This window comes from Orcinus orca, chromosome 4, assembly GCF_937001465.1.
Source record: "Orcinus orca chromosome 4, mOrcOrc1.1, whole genome shotgun sequence".
Classification (NCBI taxonomy): domain Eukaryota; kingdom Metazoa; phylum Chordata; class Mammalia; order Artiodactyla; family Delphinidae; genus Orcinus; species Orcinus orca.
In genome coordinates this window covers 31,261,314-31,278,915 of record NC_064562.1, presented here as the reverse complement: position 1 = coordinate 31,278,915, position 17,602 = coordinate 31,261,314, and the positions used below count along the sequence as shown (strand labels likewise).

Sequence of the window (17,602 nt, the reverse complement as noted above, 5' to 3'; positions counted from 1 at the left end):
AGCTTAAAAAAAGTCTCAAAACAGTTTGATGTTTGACATTTTTATTATTGTAGTTTAATTTAAAAGTGTTTGCCAAGTGGCACATATAAGAGATACTAAAATCACATAGACAAATAATATTTGTGCTATACTTTTTTTTTCTAATTTATTTATTTATTTTTGGCTGCATTGGGTCTTCATTGTTGTGCACGGGCTTTCTCTTGTTGCAGAGCACAGGCTCTAGGCACACGGGCTTCAGTAGCTGTGGCTCATGGGCTCTAGAGCGCAGGCTCAGTAGTTGTGGCACATGGGCTTAGTTGCTCCCCAGCATGTGGGATCTTCCCAGGCCAGGGCTCGAACTTGTGTTCCCTGCATTAGCAGGCAGATTCTTAACCACTGCGCCACCAGGGAAGTCCCTGTGCTATATATACTTCTTGAAAAATAAAAGGAAAATGTGTAGTCAGTGCCCTGATTAGATAGTTTGAGACAGTGTTATTGCATGAAAGTATTTAAAACATTTTCTAAAAATTAACAAAAACGTATTGAATTTGGTAGTTAATTGAAAGTGTTTATTTAAATAGGAAATAAGAGAAATTTTCTCCTTTCTTTTTGCACGGTAGTTTGATTTAAAGAAATCAAATAGTTTATGTGTCAAAACAAAATATGATACACATTAAAATATATGAAATCACATGTTTTAAGTTGCTAATGTTTAGCAGAATGAACTCTTATTGTTAATTCTCAGAGCAAAGAAGTTTAATGGATTGCTTCTTTATTGAGGGTCTTTGGACTTAGCAATTAACAAATATGTTGGTATTCTCTGTCTTGCTCTAAAGGCTGATTTTTTAAATTCAGTTTTTAAAATCTAATGAATATACAGTTCAATTAGTGAAAAAGAGGCCTAGAATATAATTTATTTAGCTCTATAATTTTTTTTTTTTTTTTTTTTTTGCGGTACGCGGGCCTCTCACTGTTGTGGCCTCTCCCGTTGCGGAGCACAGGCTCCGGACGTGCAGGCTCAGCGGCCATGGTTCACGGGCCCAGCCGCTCTGCAGCATGTGGGATCTTCCCGGACCGGGGCACGAACCTGTGTCCCCTGCATCGGCAGGCAGACTCTCAACCACTGCGCCACCAGGGAAGCCCTATAAATATTTATTGAGTATTTACTGTGTGCTCAGTTCCAAGAATGAGATATAATCTCTGCCTTCCAGGAATTCAGCTACTAGTGAGCAAGGTAGAAAAATAAACTATAATACAAGGTAAAAGTGTTAGTTTTGAAAGGCAGGTGTAAAAGTGAAAACCAGTTGAAAGAACAATAAAATCTATAAATAAAGCCTTGGGGTTGACATGGCACATCAGATTTAGTGTATACTCAGCAATACTTAATAATAGTGTCACCAAATGGTATATGTGAAACCCATTAAAAATAATTCTTGGTATGAAATGGTTTCATATTTTTAGAAGTTTCATAATGCAGCTTTGGCATATACCATTCTATTTCAGAATTTTTCAAAAAGATGTGTACTGACATGGCTTCAGGAGTCAGATTTGGGTTCTGACATTTACTAGCTGTGTGATATTAGTCTATTTACTTAGCATTCTTAGCCTCATTTGTAAAACAATTTTTTTTAAATGTAGTGCTTATCTCATAAGATTACTGTGAAGATTAAAGAAAATAATCCATGTAAGACATTTGGCATAAAACCGGGCAAATTATACGCAGTCACTAAACGTTAAGTGCCGATGTTCCTGTTATTATAGTGCTGTTTAGTTGGTCAGTGAATTTCTTCCAGGTTGACCTTCAGATGCATTTTCCTTGCATAATATGTGGTCTTTCTAGAGGCTTTGTCAAGGTTATGAATGACTTTATTTGCATCCATCTTCCTGACATTGTTCAAGAGAAAATAAAATATGAAAGATGATACTGTAATATCCACTTCACTTTTTCTTCTTTCCATGTAATCAGCCTACCCTAAATTTGATTGCATGGTTAGCAAACTGTAGACAAATCATTTGTAATGACTAGTAATCACAGAAATTCTTCACATTTTCTAAAACTCTGCCAAATTAGCACAGTATCAACTGGATAAAGTTTCTATGGTCAATTTCATGCTTCTTATACAATGCTTTAAGAACATAGTCCCTCAGCATAGATGCTGAATTGTGCTAAATCACAAGAATTTCTTAAATGCCATTCATTCACTCAACAGACATTTTTAGGGGCCTGCTGGGTAATTGGGTCTGTGATCACAAAATTGGAAGAATATGACACCTGCCCTTTGGGGCTGTCATTACAAAGATCAAACAGACATGGCAGTAACTAATTAGGGAAATAGATTAAGTGATGTGTTTATTTATTCATTCAACAAATATTTTGTGAGTGCCTACTACTTATTAGTCTTTGGGAATATAGCAATGAGAAAGACAGCATAGTGTCTACCCTTTTGCACCATTTTGTTTAGTGAGGGAGATGGATAATAAATAAGAAACTAAACAAATAAATATGTAACTTGTGATAATATATAACATAACAAAAAATATAATACTTGTGGCATGTACCATTAAGGAAAAGCTCAGGCTACCATTAAAGCATTCAATATTTTATTCGTTTGTGTGTACATACATTTTTTAATATTAATTTTTATTGAGATATAATTGACATATGACATTATCTTACTTCAGTTGTACAACAAAATGATTCAATATTTGCATGTTTGTGAAATGATCACAAGTCTAGTTAACAGCTGTCACCATGCATAGTTATAATTGTTTATTTTTAACTCTGAAACCGAAAGGAAATGCCTTATGTTGCTTCCTTGGGAAGGTTGGGCAAGGCTTAACCAAGGAAGCTACTCTTGATCTTAGTCTTTAAGAATGAGTAGTAGTTTGCCAGGGAGGGAGCAAGATGACAGAAAGGGCATTACAGAGTTACAAAGCAGTGTGAACAAAGATCTTGAAGTTATTACAGTACAGTACGCACGCTCAACTTAACTCAGGAGGTGGCGTGCAGTATGTGTGTAAAGAGAGCTGTGAGTGACACCTGTGGAGGGAGAAGACTGGAGGCACATTATATGAGCAATCCTTAGTGTCTTGTAAGTCAGATGGGCTTTTTCTTTGGGGTAGTGGTGCCCAAAACGTGGTTGCCAGACCAGGAGCTTCAGTCTTACCTGAGGACTTGTTAAAAAGGCAAATCTTGGGCTCAGCTCCAGACCTACAGAAACAGAAACTCTGTGGGGGGAAGCCCAGCAATCTGTGTTTTAACAAGTCCTCCAGGTGATCTTAGTGGTTGTTCAAGTTGGATATCCACTGCTTTAGAGAAAGGAGAACCATTGAAAAGTTTTAAGGAGAGTTGTGAATTGGTCAGGTTTTAGATGGGAATTGAATGGAGGGAGGGGATTTTAGAGAGAAAGAGAACAGTTTGGATAGTGTTAGAATAATTGAGCCAAGAAATAATGAAGCATGGGACCAAACATAGTCACAGTGGAAGGAAAAGAAAGAACGAATTTGAAAGATACTTTGGAGGCTTATTTTCTTAGTAGATAGTATTTTGGAGGGAGAGGAAAAAGGAGCAGCCAAGATGACTGCCCCATTTCTGAATTGGCTGAATGGATGAAGGTCTCCTTCCATAACCAGAAAAGCAAGCAAGAAAGCAAGTTTAAGAGGAAAAGTTCTTCATTATTTTTTTGATGTATTAGGTTTGAGTTACCTGAGGCAGAGCAAAAGAAGTAGTCTAATTTGACGTTTTGGACTTGAAACTCTGGAGATGGTCATAATAGTCTGTTGAGATAGCTGAAATCTGGCTCATCTGGTCTGAGTTATATTAGAAACAAGGGCTTGGGACTGAGTTGCGAGGAGAACGAACACTGAAGATGTCGACAGAGGAAAAAGACCTTCCATTAAAAGGTGAGAAGGAGGGCTTCCCTGGTGGCGCAGTGGTTGAGAGTCTGCCTGCCGATGCAGGGGACACGGGTTCGTGCCCCGGTCCAATAAGATCCCACGTGCCGCAGAGCGGCTGGGCCCGTGAGCCATGGCCGCTGAGCCTGCGCGTCCGGAGCCTGTGCTCCGCGATGGGAGAGGCCACAACAGTGAGAGGCCCGCGTACCGGAAAAAAAAAAAAAAAAAGTGAGAAGGAGAATCAGAAATGCAGAAAGAAAATCTGGAGGGACGTTAGCAAGGAAGCTTAAAGATAGAGTTAGAGACATAAATGCCATAATGCAGAGAGGGGAAGTGATCAGCATCCACAGGATTCAGACAGATGGAGGTGGTAATCGTAGCAAAAACATTTCCGGTGGTCTAACTATAATAGAAAGATGAGAGATTAGTTAAGAAGTGAAAGCGAGGTAAGGAAACATAAATAACAGATTTACTTGAATCTCTCAAAAGGTTTAGATTTTTGCTCTCATATTGCCTGTGTATTCATAACTACATAAAAATAATTAAACAAGACTGACCCTATTTACTAGTCATTATTACATTGATAATTCCAAAAGAATCAGACCTACAATTTAGAGAATCATAGACTGTTATTATAGATGTTATGGGATTTCTAAGAGTGGGCAAACAGGCTAGTTTCATATGCTGCTAAAATGAGATGATTTTTATGAGGTTTATGAATGCATCCGTGTTGTCTACAGGTTTCATGTATCTGACTTTCAGCAAACATTGTGCTTCATATACTAAATCGTAGTCTGTGGCTATATGTTAGTTCTTAAAGTACATAGCCGATACAGCTGAGTAGATAGTATGTAAGAATTCTAACCATGGACTTTTAAGGATTGAGAGTTTACAGATGATATCATAATTGGTAACATTAGCCCTTTACCTTTGTTGTTAGAGGAGTCGTAGTGCCATGTTTTGAATTTTGCCACATTTCTTCAGGTATTTGTAAATGGCTGAAGAATATACATTGCAGAATATTGTGTCTGTTTAACAAGTGAAGATGTTATATTTCTGCTCTCATGTCCTAAGATATAGCTGTTCTTCATGGCACTGAGAATTGTAATGACCACTTCAAAACTGCATCAAAGGTCACTTTATAGTCTGCTGCAGGTGTTTCGTGCTTTGTAAGGTTTATCTCTATTTTCAGCAAGAGAACCTGTATATTTTAAAGTGTTAAATATTGCTAATCCCTGAATTGTATCTTTTATAAAAATACTGTAAAAATCTGAATGCAGATTCAGTATTTGGAACTGAATAAAGCTTTACTGCCCAATGTTTTAACCACTAGTCATGTGTGACTATTGATCAGTTGAAATGTGGTTAGTCTGAGTTGAGATGTGCTGTATGTTGTAAGTGTAAAATGTATACCAGATTTCTAAGATTTAATACAAAGTAACTTAATATTGATTATATGTTTAGATAATTTTTTGATTATACTATATTAAAATTAATTTTTCCTATTTTTAAAAACGTGGCTACTAGAACATTTTAAACTCCATATTTGGCTTGCATTATATTCCTACTGGACATCACTGGTGTAAAGTCTGGTGGTTATTTTGTTACCCAGAATTTTTTGGCTTAGACATCTCAGTATTGAACATGAACATATTTTAATATTGAAGCAGTATACAAATTTCTGTTATAGTTATCAGACTTAGATCCAAGAACAGCTTAGGGTTAATTCAAATCTATAAAAGAAAGTTCAAAATATATTTTTTTAAAGATTTAATTTTATTTATTTTTGCCTGCGTTGGGTCTTAGTTGCTGCGTGCGGGCTTTCTCTAGTTGCAGTGAGCGGGGGCTACTCTTTGTTGCGGTGCACTGGCTTCTGCTCCTTGCGATGGCTTCTCTTGTTGCGGAGCACAGGCTCTAGGCACACAGGCTCGGTAGTTGTGGCACGCGGGCTCTAGAGCGCGGGCTCAGTAGTTGTGGTGCACGGGCTTAGTTGCTCCGTGGCATGTGGGATCTTCCCGGACCAGGGATCAAACCTGTGTCCCCTGCATTGGCAGGCAGATTCTTATCCACTGCACCACCAGGCAAGTCCCTAAAGTTCAAAATATTAATGCTAAGTTCAAAACTGAATTAATCTTTTACCATGTAAACTCTTCCTTATCCAGTGTGATCAAGGTCCAAACTTGACATCTGGGTGTCATCCTTCACCTCTCACATTGGTAATCAGTTGGTGGTATAAGTAATAACTTATATCTTAAATCTTTCTGAAATCTGTCCCCTCTTCTTCATTCCCACTGCTTCTTTCTTGACTGGGGTTCTCAGTACCTCTCACATAAGCTATTGTAATCATCTTAGAGATGACTTTGCCTCCCTACCCTCTCTCCAAAGGGATATCTGATCTCCTTAGCCCTAGAATCTAGCATAGAACAGAACTTACAGTAAGCACTCAATAAAGGTTTGTTGATTGAATGGATGACAGAGCTGCTGATATTAATCAAAAGTTGCAGAATGAAAAAATACTTTTAGCCCTACGTAATATACATGTATACAGTTGGGCACACAAAGTAAGTGCAGATGTAATTCTCTGGCTGAACTTGTCAGTGCTTTAAAACTGACATTTGTTGTCATATTGTTCAACAATATGAATGCATATTCAACATTTGCATTCATATTCTTTAGTTCAAGTTTTTCTTTATTGGTTATTCTTGGAAGTGGTGATATAATAAGTGTTCTGTTTTGCCAAGGATTTTGATTTGCCAACGTAAATTTGTGGCAGTCAGTCCAGAGAATCATTGGTGCCATGAAGACAGCTCCTTGTTTTTATCTGGAGTCCCTGTGGGATTAAACTACATCTGGCAATAAGTAGGGATTCTGGTCTGGGCATCTTCAAAGGCAAGAGACTGCTAGTATTTATCAGATCTATGTGGATAAGCAAATGGGAAGGGATTAAATTTTTTTGGGGTTGTTTTCCTTCTTTTAATAACTGACTATAAAATTAAAACTTCCAGAAGTTCATACAGCAAATTAATACATTTTTCTACGGTTGTTGAAGAGGAAACCTGTTCTTTTTTTATATACCTAGGCAGATAACTAAGAATTTTAGATTAGTATTTTATTTACTTAAGCATATATTTTTTATAAGTACTTTATCTCAGAGAGCATAACAGCAGTTTACAATGCTCAAAATTAATTTTCTAGGGATACTTTACTAATTCTTTTTAAAGGGTTGATCATTTAGTACCGTGGTTTAAAACCTTTTAACATCTGTGTGTATTTGGACATCATGACTGGCATTTGGAGGCTTCTCTTGCCATTTATCTATGTGGGAAAGTTTATCCAGAATTTCTTTCTGAGGAAAATCTTGAATCTGTCTTAGGGAAGACCACTCCCCCTTCCAAGTGAACGTGAGCTTGCCTTCCGTAGAGTCTTGTTTGTGTCTTTCCTTTCACATTTTTAAGAGATTATTAGTCCTGTGACTCAGTTTAGCTGTTGTTGAAGCATGTGGCTCTACATTTACTGACAAAATAAAATGGCTGCGTTCCAGGTACTTGTCATGGAACGTAATCTAGAATTTACCTTTCCAAGCCTCACCTAAGAGAAATAATGTTTGTGCAGGATTGCCTGAAGAATATGTAGTCTCTTCATTTGTCCATACTCTAAATCTATCCCAGGATTAAGTCAGTCCCTCCGAGAGTCACATACCTGGATTCCATCATATTGCCAAGGGAGGAATTTCTTATCTTAGGAATAGAAATAATGTGTTTTTCTAGGCCATCTGGTTTGTTTTTACATTATAGTCACTTTTGACTCTTGTAAGTGTTCGTGTTTCTTTATGTTGCCTGCTAGAAAGCTTAATGTCAAATACATGGCACACCTCTAACAAGTCTATAGAATTTCATGGCATAATTTTTATGTGCTTCCTATCCTTATTTTTGCATTGTCTTACTTCTCTTTTGTTAAATTTATTTTATCTTGATGCATATGCATCATATCTATCCTTTAATTATAGTTGTTCTCTATCGTTCCTTATTAGATTTTTTTTTAAAAGCTCCATCTCCCTATGTGTGTTACACTATAACTAGTTTAACATATCTGTATATTGTGAATTCCTAGATTTTAGATTAAGAGTGACCTAAGGTTGAAATGTTAATTAAATGTTTTAATGTTCTGTAGCTCTAAAGAAAATAGTTGGATAAAATGTCAGCATGTAGGACTATTTTAAACATTAGAAAAAAATCATCTCTCTGAAAAGGAGGGTAATTGTGCAAGTTTGCCTAATCCTTTTGATCTTGGCACACAGAAATACAGACTTCAGTTGAGATTAAAACTATGAATTTCAAAGGAAACATGGCCTTCAGTGTGTAAAATATATAACAGCTGGTTGACTACTCCATTTAAAACTACACAATAACAATCGTAGACAGAATGAGTCTCCTGCCAAAAGATGCACGAGTGCTTGATGGTTATTATCAAGATATGATACTAACTCACACTTTTCTTTAGTAATAGTATAAATGTAGAAATGAACAGTGTGCTGCTGGCTCTAAAATCTCTCTTCTGCCCAACAGTTTCAAGGGCAGTTTAGAAGTACAGAACTCCTTGAGTGATTTCTCTATCTGCCTTTCAGCCCGTACTTCAGTGTGTTGTTGACTAAATTTCATTTTTTTAAACTGTCAGATAAAATTTTTATTCTTAGCATCCCACAATTTTTTCCTAAATACTTGATCCTCCTTTTTATCCCCCTTGACATTCATGAATTATTGTTCTTAATGTCACAGCTTCACACATAGTTAAACTTTTTTTTAAGCCCCCAGAGTTAAACTTTTCTTTGTAAATAATATAAAATTTGTTTAACATTCTTGTTCTATGTTTATATTAAGGTAAATATCTGAATTCAGAAGCATTTTTGTGATGTATTTGTAATTAGTGTGGGAGAATGTTAAGCTCATGTTAGTAGATTATAGTTCATGAACTACTTCAGTATTTTCACTGTTGTGTTTCACCTGAACAAGTAATCCTTAAATAGGTTAACTAATGCATTTTTTTAAAAAAAATGGGGATTAATGTGGATTTGTCACATCTGGAAAAATCCCATTTGGAAAGCATATTTACATTTTGAATTTGTATCTGTCCAATATGAAAAAGGAGTTGATTTTTCTCTTACCTTTGTTTCTCAAAGAATTTGATATAACAGCAATTTTTCTTTTCTATTTTTTCAATCTATTTCAAAAAAGGAAATTATAGGTAAATTAAAAATTTGCTGAGGTTACTTGGATTCATCACAAATTCAGAGCCAGCATTTAAGGAGTTAATGTATCTTATTAGGGGGACAGGAAATCTGGCAACTATTGCAGAAACTAGACCTAATGGTGCACACAAACAATTTGTCAGTCTCCTTAAATGTGAATAGCTTTCCGCAAAGTGGCTGCTTTTGCTTTGTTTGAACAGGCTAAACTTTTCCTTTTTGGACTTTAAATCTTAGAAGTGAAATGTGATCCACATATTCAATCAAAATTATTTAATTCAAAGCATATTTTGATTGGAACAAAGTTGACATGGAAAGAAACTCTAGAATAAAAAAGTTGAAAGGACTTTATATCATATATTTAGCAGGAAAATTTGAAACAGTTCTAATTAGGCTGGAAAAAACAGCTTTCTTCAATGTAAATTACAAAGGTCATATATCAATGTTAAGGAAACATTACCACTAGTGTTTGAAATCCAGCACATGCAAACATAACAGACCAGTTCATTTTAAATCTGTGTGTGTGTGTGTGTGTGTGTGTGTGTTATAAGAAGGCCTTATTACATGTTTTTAAAATGAAAAATACTTAAAATTCCAAGTTTATAATGTTGTATATAACATTTTTGCCAATCCAAACATTAACTCCTTTGAAACTTATTACTATATACACTCAAATGAATTAAGACTCTTAATTATATGTACAAAAAGTTATAAAACTAATTTTTATACTTTCTTCCATTAAAATATGTTTAAATACATCTTATAATTAAATGCATATCAAGTCAAGAGGGTTCGTCAGTGATTTTTCTTATTTGAAGCTTATAGCTATGGCATTTTGTACCTTGGAATTGAACTGGGCCTTCTCAAAGCCTGGGAATGGAAGTAGTAGTATGGGGTGCAGATATGTGTATCTGGGCTGCACAAGCCTATTTCTTTCTGGTTATATAATTATTTCTGTACTTAAATTATTTTGTACTTAAATTATTTCTGTACTTCTGTACTTAAAAGTTTGTAAATAATATTTGATTTTTTATAAAAATTATTTATCCTATAGATATCGATAGCTTTTATTTAGTTGTTTTTTTTAAATGGCATGGTATGAGAAGATTTAGCAAAAGTGTAACTAAATATTAGCATCAATCTGGGAATTACAAGTATGAGAAACACAAATAATACACAATTAAGGTTTCCTGGTCTTGAGGTAAACAATTATCTAATAATTTCTTTTGTTAATTGAAATTAGTTTTCTTGATTTTACGTAGCTTTTACATTAGAGGAAATATGATTTTTTGAAGATAAAAGGAAATTGCTAGAGTATTTCTAAGGCATGCATAGATTACTGAACACATGATTAATGCTTTTTATTTTACAATTTTTATTCTCAAATAGCTTAGGATTTCTTGGAAAAAGCAAACGATTTCTACATGTTATCATATTATTTGACTCCACTGTAAGAGGCAACAATAATTTTATATAACATTTTTTATCAGTAAATAATTCATTTCCTTAATGGGTTAGTTTCAGGAAGACGTAGATTGCGATCTTTCAGTGAGATTTATTGTTAGACACATATTCATATATGTTATAATTATTTCTGACACAGGGCTACACAAATGAGTTATTTATGAATAATTTACTATTTTCTTTATAATATTAAACCTTTAAGTTGTTGATGTTCTGCATGTGGGCCAAACAAATGAAAGTTACTAATAAATGTGTGTATTTGACATCTGTATACTCTACTTTTTAGCATATCTCAAGTGTTTTAGTCTCTGCTTAATAGATCTCATTAAAAATACAGATATCAGCCCCAAGACAGTTTGTCAAGACTAATATGAGTCCCCCTGGATTGGATTGACAATTCGTGTGAGGCTTCATATGATTGTCTTTTCATAGTCTTATTTGAACCTTAACAATTGAATGTTAGTCACTGATTTATTTTATAATAACTCAGATGAGTTGAATATTATTGTATTGTGTTGGACATTTTAGTGGATTTTCTTTTTTACAAATTTTACTCAGAGCACACATTGGCTGTAAATGATGTATCTAGCTTGCTAGGGGAGTACTAGCAATTGATTGGTTAGGTTTGATAGCAGCATGGGAAGAATGTTTCTATCCCCTAGCTGCAAACCATATTTAACTCCAGTCCTAATGAGGACTGTCTGTCCTAAAGGCTTGAAAAATCTCAGATGCTTAGCATTCCACTGGCATGTTTTTATTTTTTTGTGACTGAAAATGTGCATATAAATAAGTATTTATATAAAGAGTATTTTTAAAAATCTTAACATATGAAAGGGGAATTAAAGAATTTTTAATTTATGTTTTTGAATCTCAAAAACAGAAGTTATAAAATGTATTCCCAGGGTTTTCCATTTTGAATTATTTGTATTTTTTACCCTCAGTAATTTCCTCCAGCTTCTTCTTACCTCTTCAGTCAAGTCCTTAATAAGTGCATTTGTTTATTGTCATATATATACTTTTGGTTAGGCAATTGCCATTCACTGGTATCAAAAGGATGTTAAAGTCCTGAACTGACTTTGTATTAAATGATTTTTAAACTTTTGGAAATTCCTGTATATCCATGGCAGTTGTTCTTGTGGGTCCCTTTTTAAAGCTATGATATATTGCAAGAAATGATTGAAGACTGCTGAGATTTTTAGTTTATTTTTTTAAATGTATTTAAAGTTTATTCCTTAAAGTAACTTGTTTATCAACCTCTGGAAGAGATTTTGCCAATAATTGGGTGAATTACTGGTCAACCCCTGAAGGACTGACCAAGTGTAACAGGGTAAGGGGAGGGATGAACCATGGCACTATGGTGACTTCTGCACGCGTGCTTGTGGCATAATGTGAGCATCGTGTCTGTCATTTCAGCATTTTTGCTTAACATTTTGATGTGGTGTCAAGATGTAAAGGTTTAAGCATCTAAATCTAACAAACTTCACCATTTTGAATGTGCATAAAGAAGTAATCAACATTAGGAAGACACAATTCTTTGATGACACATAAAATAAAATTGCCCTGGGTTTTAGAGCTTTAATATTGAGAAAATTCATTTGTACTTTGTCATTTGCTGAGCCTTCTGGAATTTTATAGTCTCAAATCACAATACCACGGACACTCAGGAGACTCCTGACTGTTTTATCTTATTAAACAATTTTGAAATCATTAATTTTTAATTAGCTTAGATGCGGGGTTTCTTTTTATCATTTCAATAGTGTGTGTGTATATGAACTAACATTTTTTATTTAAACTACTGGCGAGAGTATTTACATAAATGAGTGTAGGTTCTTTCTTAGAGTATATACTGTGAGTTTGCTTCATATAGTCACACATTTTTGTAGACTCAGAGATATTACATGCTAATCTATTATAGTAGAGCTTTTCAGCTGTTTATTAACTCAGATTTTGAACAACTAAAAAGGACATAAGCTCAAAGATATGTATAGGTCCTTCCCTGATTGAAAGTTCTAATTAAGTGAATTGGAGAAAATTAACTGAAATTAGCTGTCAGAAAGTCACATTTAAATGAGTGATGAGCTAGTCTGGCAGTAAACATTTAAATGATATAAATTGCCATTTAAGTGTATGGTTTAATGTTTGTCATGCATTAATGTGACATGAGACTGCAGTGACAATCAAGCAGCTTGCTCTAATTTGAACATATTTAGGGCTTTTGTGTAGAGTGTGCTGCTCACAAATTAAGACAATTGCTGTTTTTATGTGTCTCTGTAACATGTCCTCCAGCCCCACCCCCTCACCCCATCACTACCCAAGACCTAAGTTAATGAAACAAACATATCATTTTTTGTGTGCAACTTGCACTAATAGTTCCTGGATTTTCAGATCAATTTTAAATCCATGTGCTTAAAATAGGACTTTCCTGAAAGTTATTACAAGCCCTTCTCTTCTTACTTCAAATAAAATATGAAGCAGTTTTGTGTTCTCTTAGCTGTTTACTAAATTTATAAATATAATGAGTTTTATAAGAGATGTTTTAAACAGTGACTTTTACAGTTGAAACTAAATAAATATTTTTTAGGCATATTTCAATTCAGGTATACTTTAGAATATGAGAATTGCCTAGAGTTTTATTTACAGAATTATTTTTTAGACTTTATGATATATGATATATTAGGAAGCCATGTTAAATATTAGTTAAAGGAAATATATTATTTGAATTTAGCCATAAACAATTTTCTTATTCATAGGCAGTTTGTTTTGTTTTGTTTTGTTTTGTTTTGCCGTACGCGGACCTCTCACTGTTGTGGCCTCTCCCGTTGCGGAGCACAGGCTCCGGACGCTCAGGCTCAGCGGCCATGGCTCACGGACCCAGCTGCTCCGCGGCATGTGGGATCCTCCCGGAACGGGGCACGAACCCGTATCCCCTGCATCAGTAGGCGGACTCGCAACTACTGCGCCACCAGGGAAGCCCATAGGCAGTTGTTTTAATAAAGCACATATCTACACAAGTGTATACCTCTGAACTAATAGGAACGTCTTTTGTCGCGAGATGATTTATATCTCATTGGTTGCTTGCTATAGAAGTTAGTCAATTTTGTTTTAAAACCAACAGATTTCTTTTTATAATATTGAAAGCGTAGCAGCAAGCCACACCAAAAATACATCACAGTCATACACTTATGACTCTAAAAATAAGAATTTCAGTGAGATACATTACCTGATACAACTTGGTATGCTTCAAATTAAGCTTCACAGTTTGAGTTTGTGATTTGAATAACATTATTTATTGATAGACTAGTCCATAATGCTCAGCTTTTATATTGGAATAATTTTTAACAACATTAAATAAGTATGAATACTTTTCTAAAAATAAGAAGTCTCTGCTCATTAAAACTCTTTAGGATTTTTAACATTATTAAGTTCAGGAAACATTTATTGGTACCTATTGTGTTTTAGGTACAGTGCTTGGAACTGGGAATGTCATGATGAATTGCAAGTGGATCTTGAACCCAGCATTTCTGTTGAAAACTTGATTATGTTCATTCATTATTTATTGGACACTTATGTTAATAGCATCAAATATTTGGTCTGATTTGATACTAGTACATAGAATAATAATTCAGTAATTATAAGTATCCCTCCCAAGATCTAATTTGATGACATAAAAACTCAGTTGAAATAACAATTTGTTTACAGTTGTTACAGTAGACAATAAAATGTTGTAATTCTAGAAAAATTATAAATATTTCAAGTGAATAGTCAATGTTTAATATTTTCACATTTGCTATCCCAAAGTAACATTTACATTGTATGACCTCCTTTCTCTGAAACGTTAAGTTGAGTACCTGTCAGGCCCTGAGTTACAAACGTGACCAACATAGACCCAGTCCTGGTCCTCACAGTGCTTACAGTACAAGTAGACTAATACTGAAATCTAGGCAATTGATTGTAATTCAGTGTGACAAGTGCTGCAAAGTCTCTATAAAAATAGAGGACAAATTCTGGTGGAAAATAGGACATCAGAATAAGTCTGTTCACAGTCAATTTAGAGGTAAACTTTACTGCTTGTTCTAAATTTCTCTATATATTTTAAAAATAGAATTCAGCATAATAATAAGATCTGCACCTTCTTTTTCAGGCTCTGGAGAGTGAATTTGTTTCCTGCCAGCTTCACCAGTGGATTGATCTCATTTTTGGCTATAAACAGCAAGGGCCGGAGGCTGTTCGAGCCCTCAATGTGTTCTATTACCTGACCTATGAAGGAGCTGTCAATCTGAATTCAATAACTGATTCTGTATTGAGAGAGGTAAGTTATCTGACTGGGTCTAACAGGTATCTGTAGGCCAGAAGCTATTAGATCTCATTTTCCCCATGCTTTCATTTTACTGATAATGAAACTGAAACCAGATGGGTAAAGTGCCCTTAAGCAGGATGGATAACCTTTAAGTTAGTGACCTAGCTGGGACTTGAACCCAGAACTTCCCTCCAACAAAATGTTCGACTCAATATAAAATGAGAGCTTTTTCAATTTGAACCCATTAAGGGATCAGTAATCATATTTCTAATTTTTATAACTTTGAAGGCTACTCACTAATTTAAAGAACTAGGAAAATAATAATTCATTAAAGAAATAAGATTATAAGCATAAATCTATTTAAATGTGATAAAACACATATTTATATATGATACATAAGTCCATGTATAACCATATAGAAGTTAATAGTAAGAATGAAATCTATAACTTTCCTACATCATCAAACTTGGTGTTGGATGTTACTGAGACTTGTTTTATCTTTGTCATTGATTTTCTTAAGTAAAACCCTCAAAACATGGTTTTGACAAATACAGTATTCACGAAAAACTGCATATAGCCTTGCTTTTTTTTTTAAAGTATTTTAATTATACATCCTCCTGCTAACATACATCATATACAAAGATGTATGTATGTTCATGGAATTGAACAGACAACACCTTACACATCTGTACTATTTTAGAAGAGAACTTTATTAAAGAAACCAGGGAGTTTTGATTCATAGGGAAAGTTGTATATCACTGGAAAGGGAACATCGTTTGCAGTAAGATTTGTCGTTTTTCACTGTCACTTGATGTATTTCTTTATAACTCTATTTATGACCTGATCACGTTGACAGTATATGAAAGTACATATTTAAATATATTTGCTAACATCGATTATCACCTGGTTTATGTGCTAGATAAAGAAGGTTAATACACAAACAAAAGCACTATGCACTCGATGCACATTTATCTTAAATTGCACAGGTTTTGAATTGCAGTGTTTCACGTTATTTTAGAACTGGATCAGGTGAACTCTAAAAGACTCTTCCAGTTTTTCAGCTCTTTGAAAATGTTCCTTTCAGGGGGCATTTTATTTTATTAGAGCAACAACTGACTGCGTGACACAAAATATGCATAAGCTCCATGTATGAAATTGAGGTTGGAGCAAACATGCAAACGGTGTTACATAACTTCATTGTCAGAATAGAATTGAATAGGCCCATTTACTTTCTTTTTTATTGTTTTAACAGTATTTGAACAGTGGTTCTATTAATGTCCATAATTACTTTTCAGATATACCACCTGGTTCTGTTTTTTTGGGTTCCCTTGTAGTAATTATCCCTATCTCTACTTAGCTATTATATGCATGAAATCAATATAGATTTGATTTTGTCATGTCCTGTTTTGCTTAACATACCAGCATATATTATTTTATGTTGCTATAAAATCTGTGTAGTTTTAATTTTGAAATTCCATAATATTTTGTAGAGTTGCTATGAAAATGTACTTAATACCATTTCTCCCAATGTGGGATCCTATTTTTTTTTTGCGGTACGCGGGCCTCTCACTGTTGGGGCCTCTCCCATTGCGGAGCACAGGCTCCGGACGCGCAGGCTCAGCGGCCATGGCTCACGGGCCCAGCCACTCCGCGGCATGTGGGATCCTCCCGGACTGGAGCACAAACCCGTGTCCCCTGCATCAGCAGGCGGACTCTCAACCCCTGTGCCACCAGGGAAGCCCCCTATTTTTTTTTTAAGGCTTGTCTATTGGTGTGTCCAAGTCGATACAGTGATACTTTTCCCGTCATTAAAATTTATGCAACATGTGGTTGATAAAGGATGGCTCTCTGTATCTGTGTGATGCTGCTAGTTAAAAAGTGAAACATTCCATCAGCTGGATGTTTCCTCTATAGATCAGTCAGTATAATTGGCTCTTTGTTTTTACTCTGGATTGACCCACCCTGCTTCTCACACACATCAACGATTTACCAAAGCAGTTTACCATACACTGTTTACAGTACAAGCTAAAAGAGCACTGTCCAATAGAACTTTCTGTAGTAATGGAAATGTTCATTGTATCTGCACTGCCCAATACAGTAGCCACTAGTCACAGGTGGCCATTGTGCATTTGAAATGTGGCTAATGTGACTGAGGAACTGAATGTTTAATTTTAGTTAATTTAGACAGCCACATATGGCTAGTGGATACCGCATTGGACAGGGGAAACTAGAAGACTGTTGTGTATCTTTGGTTACCAAATTTTCGAAATCCAGATTCTGGGCAGGTGGTCAGACAACGGGACAATAAATGTTTGTTAAATTAACTTGGTAGAATATTTGAAATTGGGCATAGTCCATTTAGACATTAGATATGTAGTTGACATACATGTGTAAACCAAATTATATTTTTTCTTTCACTTAAAGTAACATGTTATGACTTCAAATATTGGTTTTTATTGTGGTAAATAAATATACAATTTACGATGTTAACCTCTTTTTAGGTATAATTCAGTGGCATTAAGTATATCCATATTGTTATGCAACCATCGCTACCGTCCATCTCCAGAATTTTTGTCTTTCCCAAACTGAAACTCTGTATGCATTATACAGTAACTCCTCATTCCTCCCTGCCCTCAGGCCTTGACAACCACCATTCTACTGTCTCTAGGAATTTAACTATTCTAGGTACCTCAGATAAGTGGAATTATACAATATTTGTCCTTTTG

The 17,602-nt window shown here is 34.9% G+C and overlaps 1 protein-coding gene across 4 annotated transcripts in view; it reads left to right on the top strand.

Moving 5' to 3' along the window:
- Positions 1-17,602, top strand: part of LRBA (LPS responsive beige-like anchor protein) — a 728,899-nt gene that overhangs the window by 640,923 nt on the left and 70,374 nt on the right. For all 4 annotated transcript variants that reach the window (XM_033402948.2, XM_033402953.2, XM_012535502.3 and 1 more), the window contains one exon: positions 14,721-14,888. In XM_033402948.2, coding sequence (XP_033258839.1) covers positions 14,721-14,888 — 168 coding nt within the window. The remainder of the gene's footprint in view (positions 1-14,720; positions 14,889-17,602) is intronic.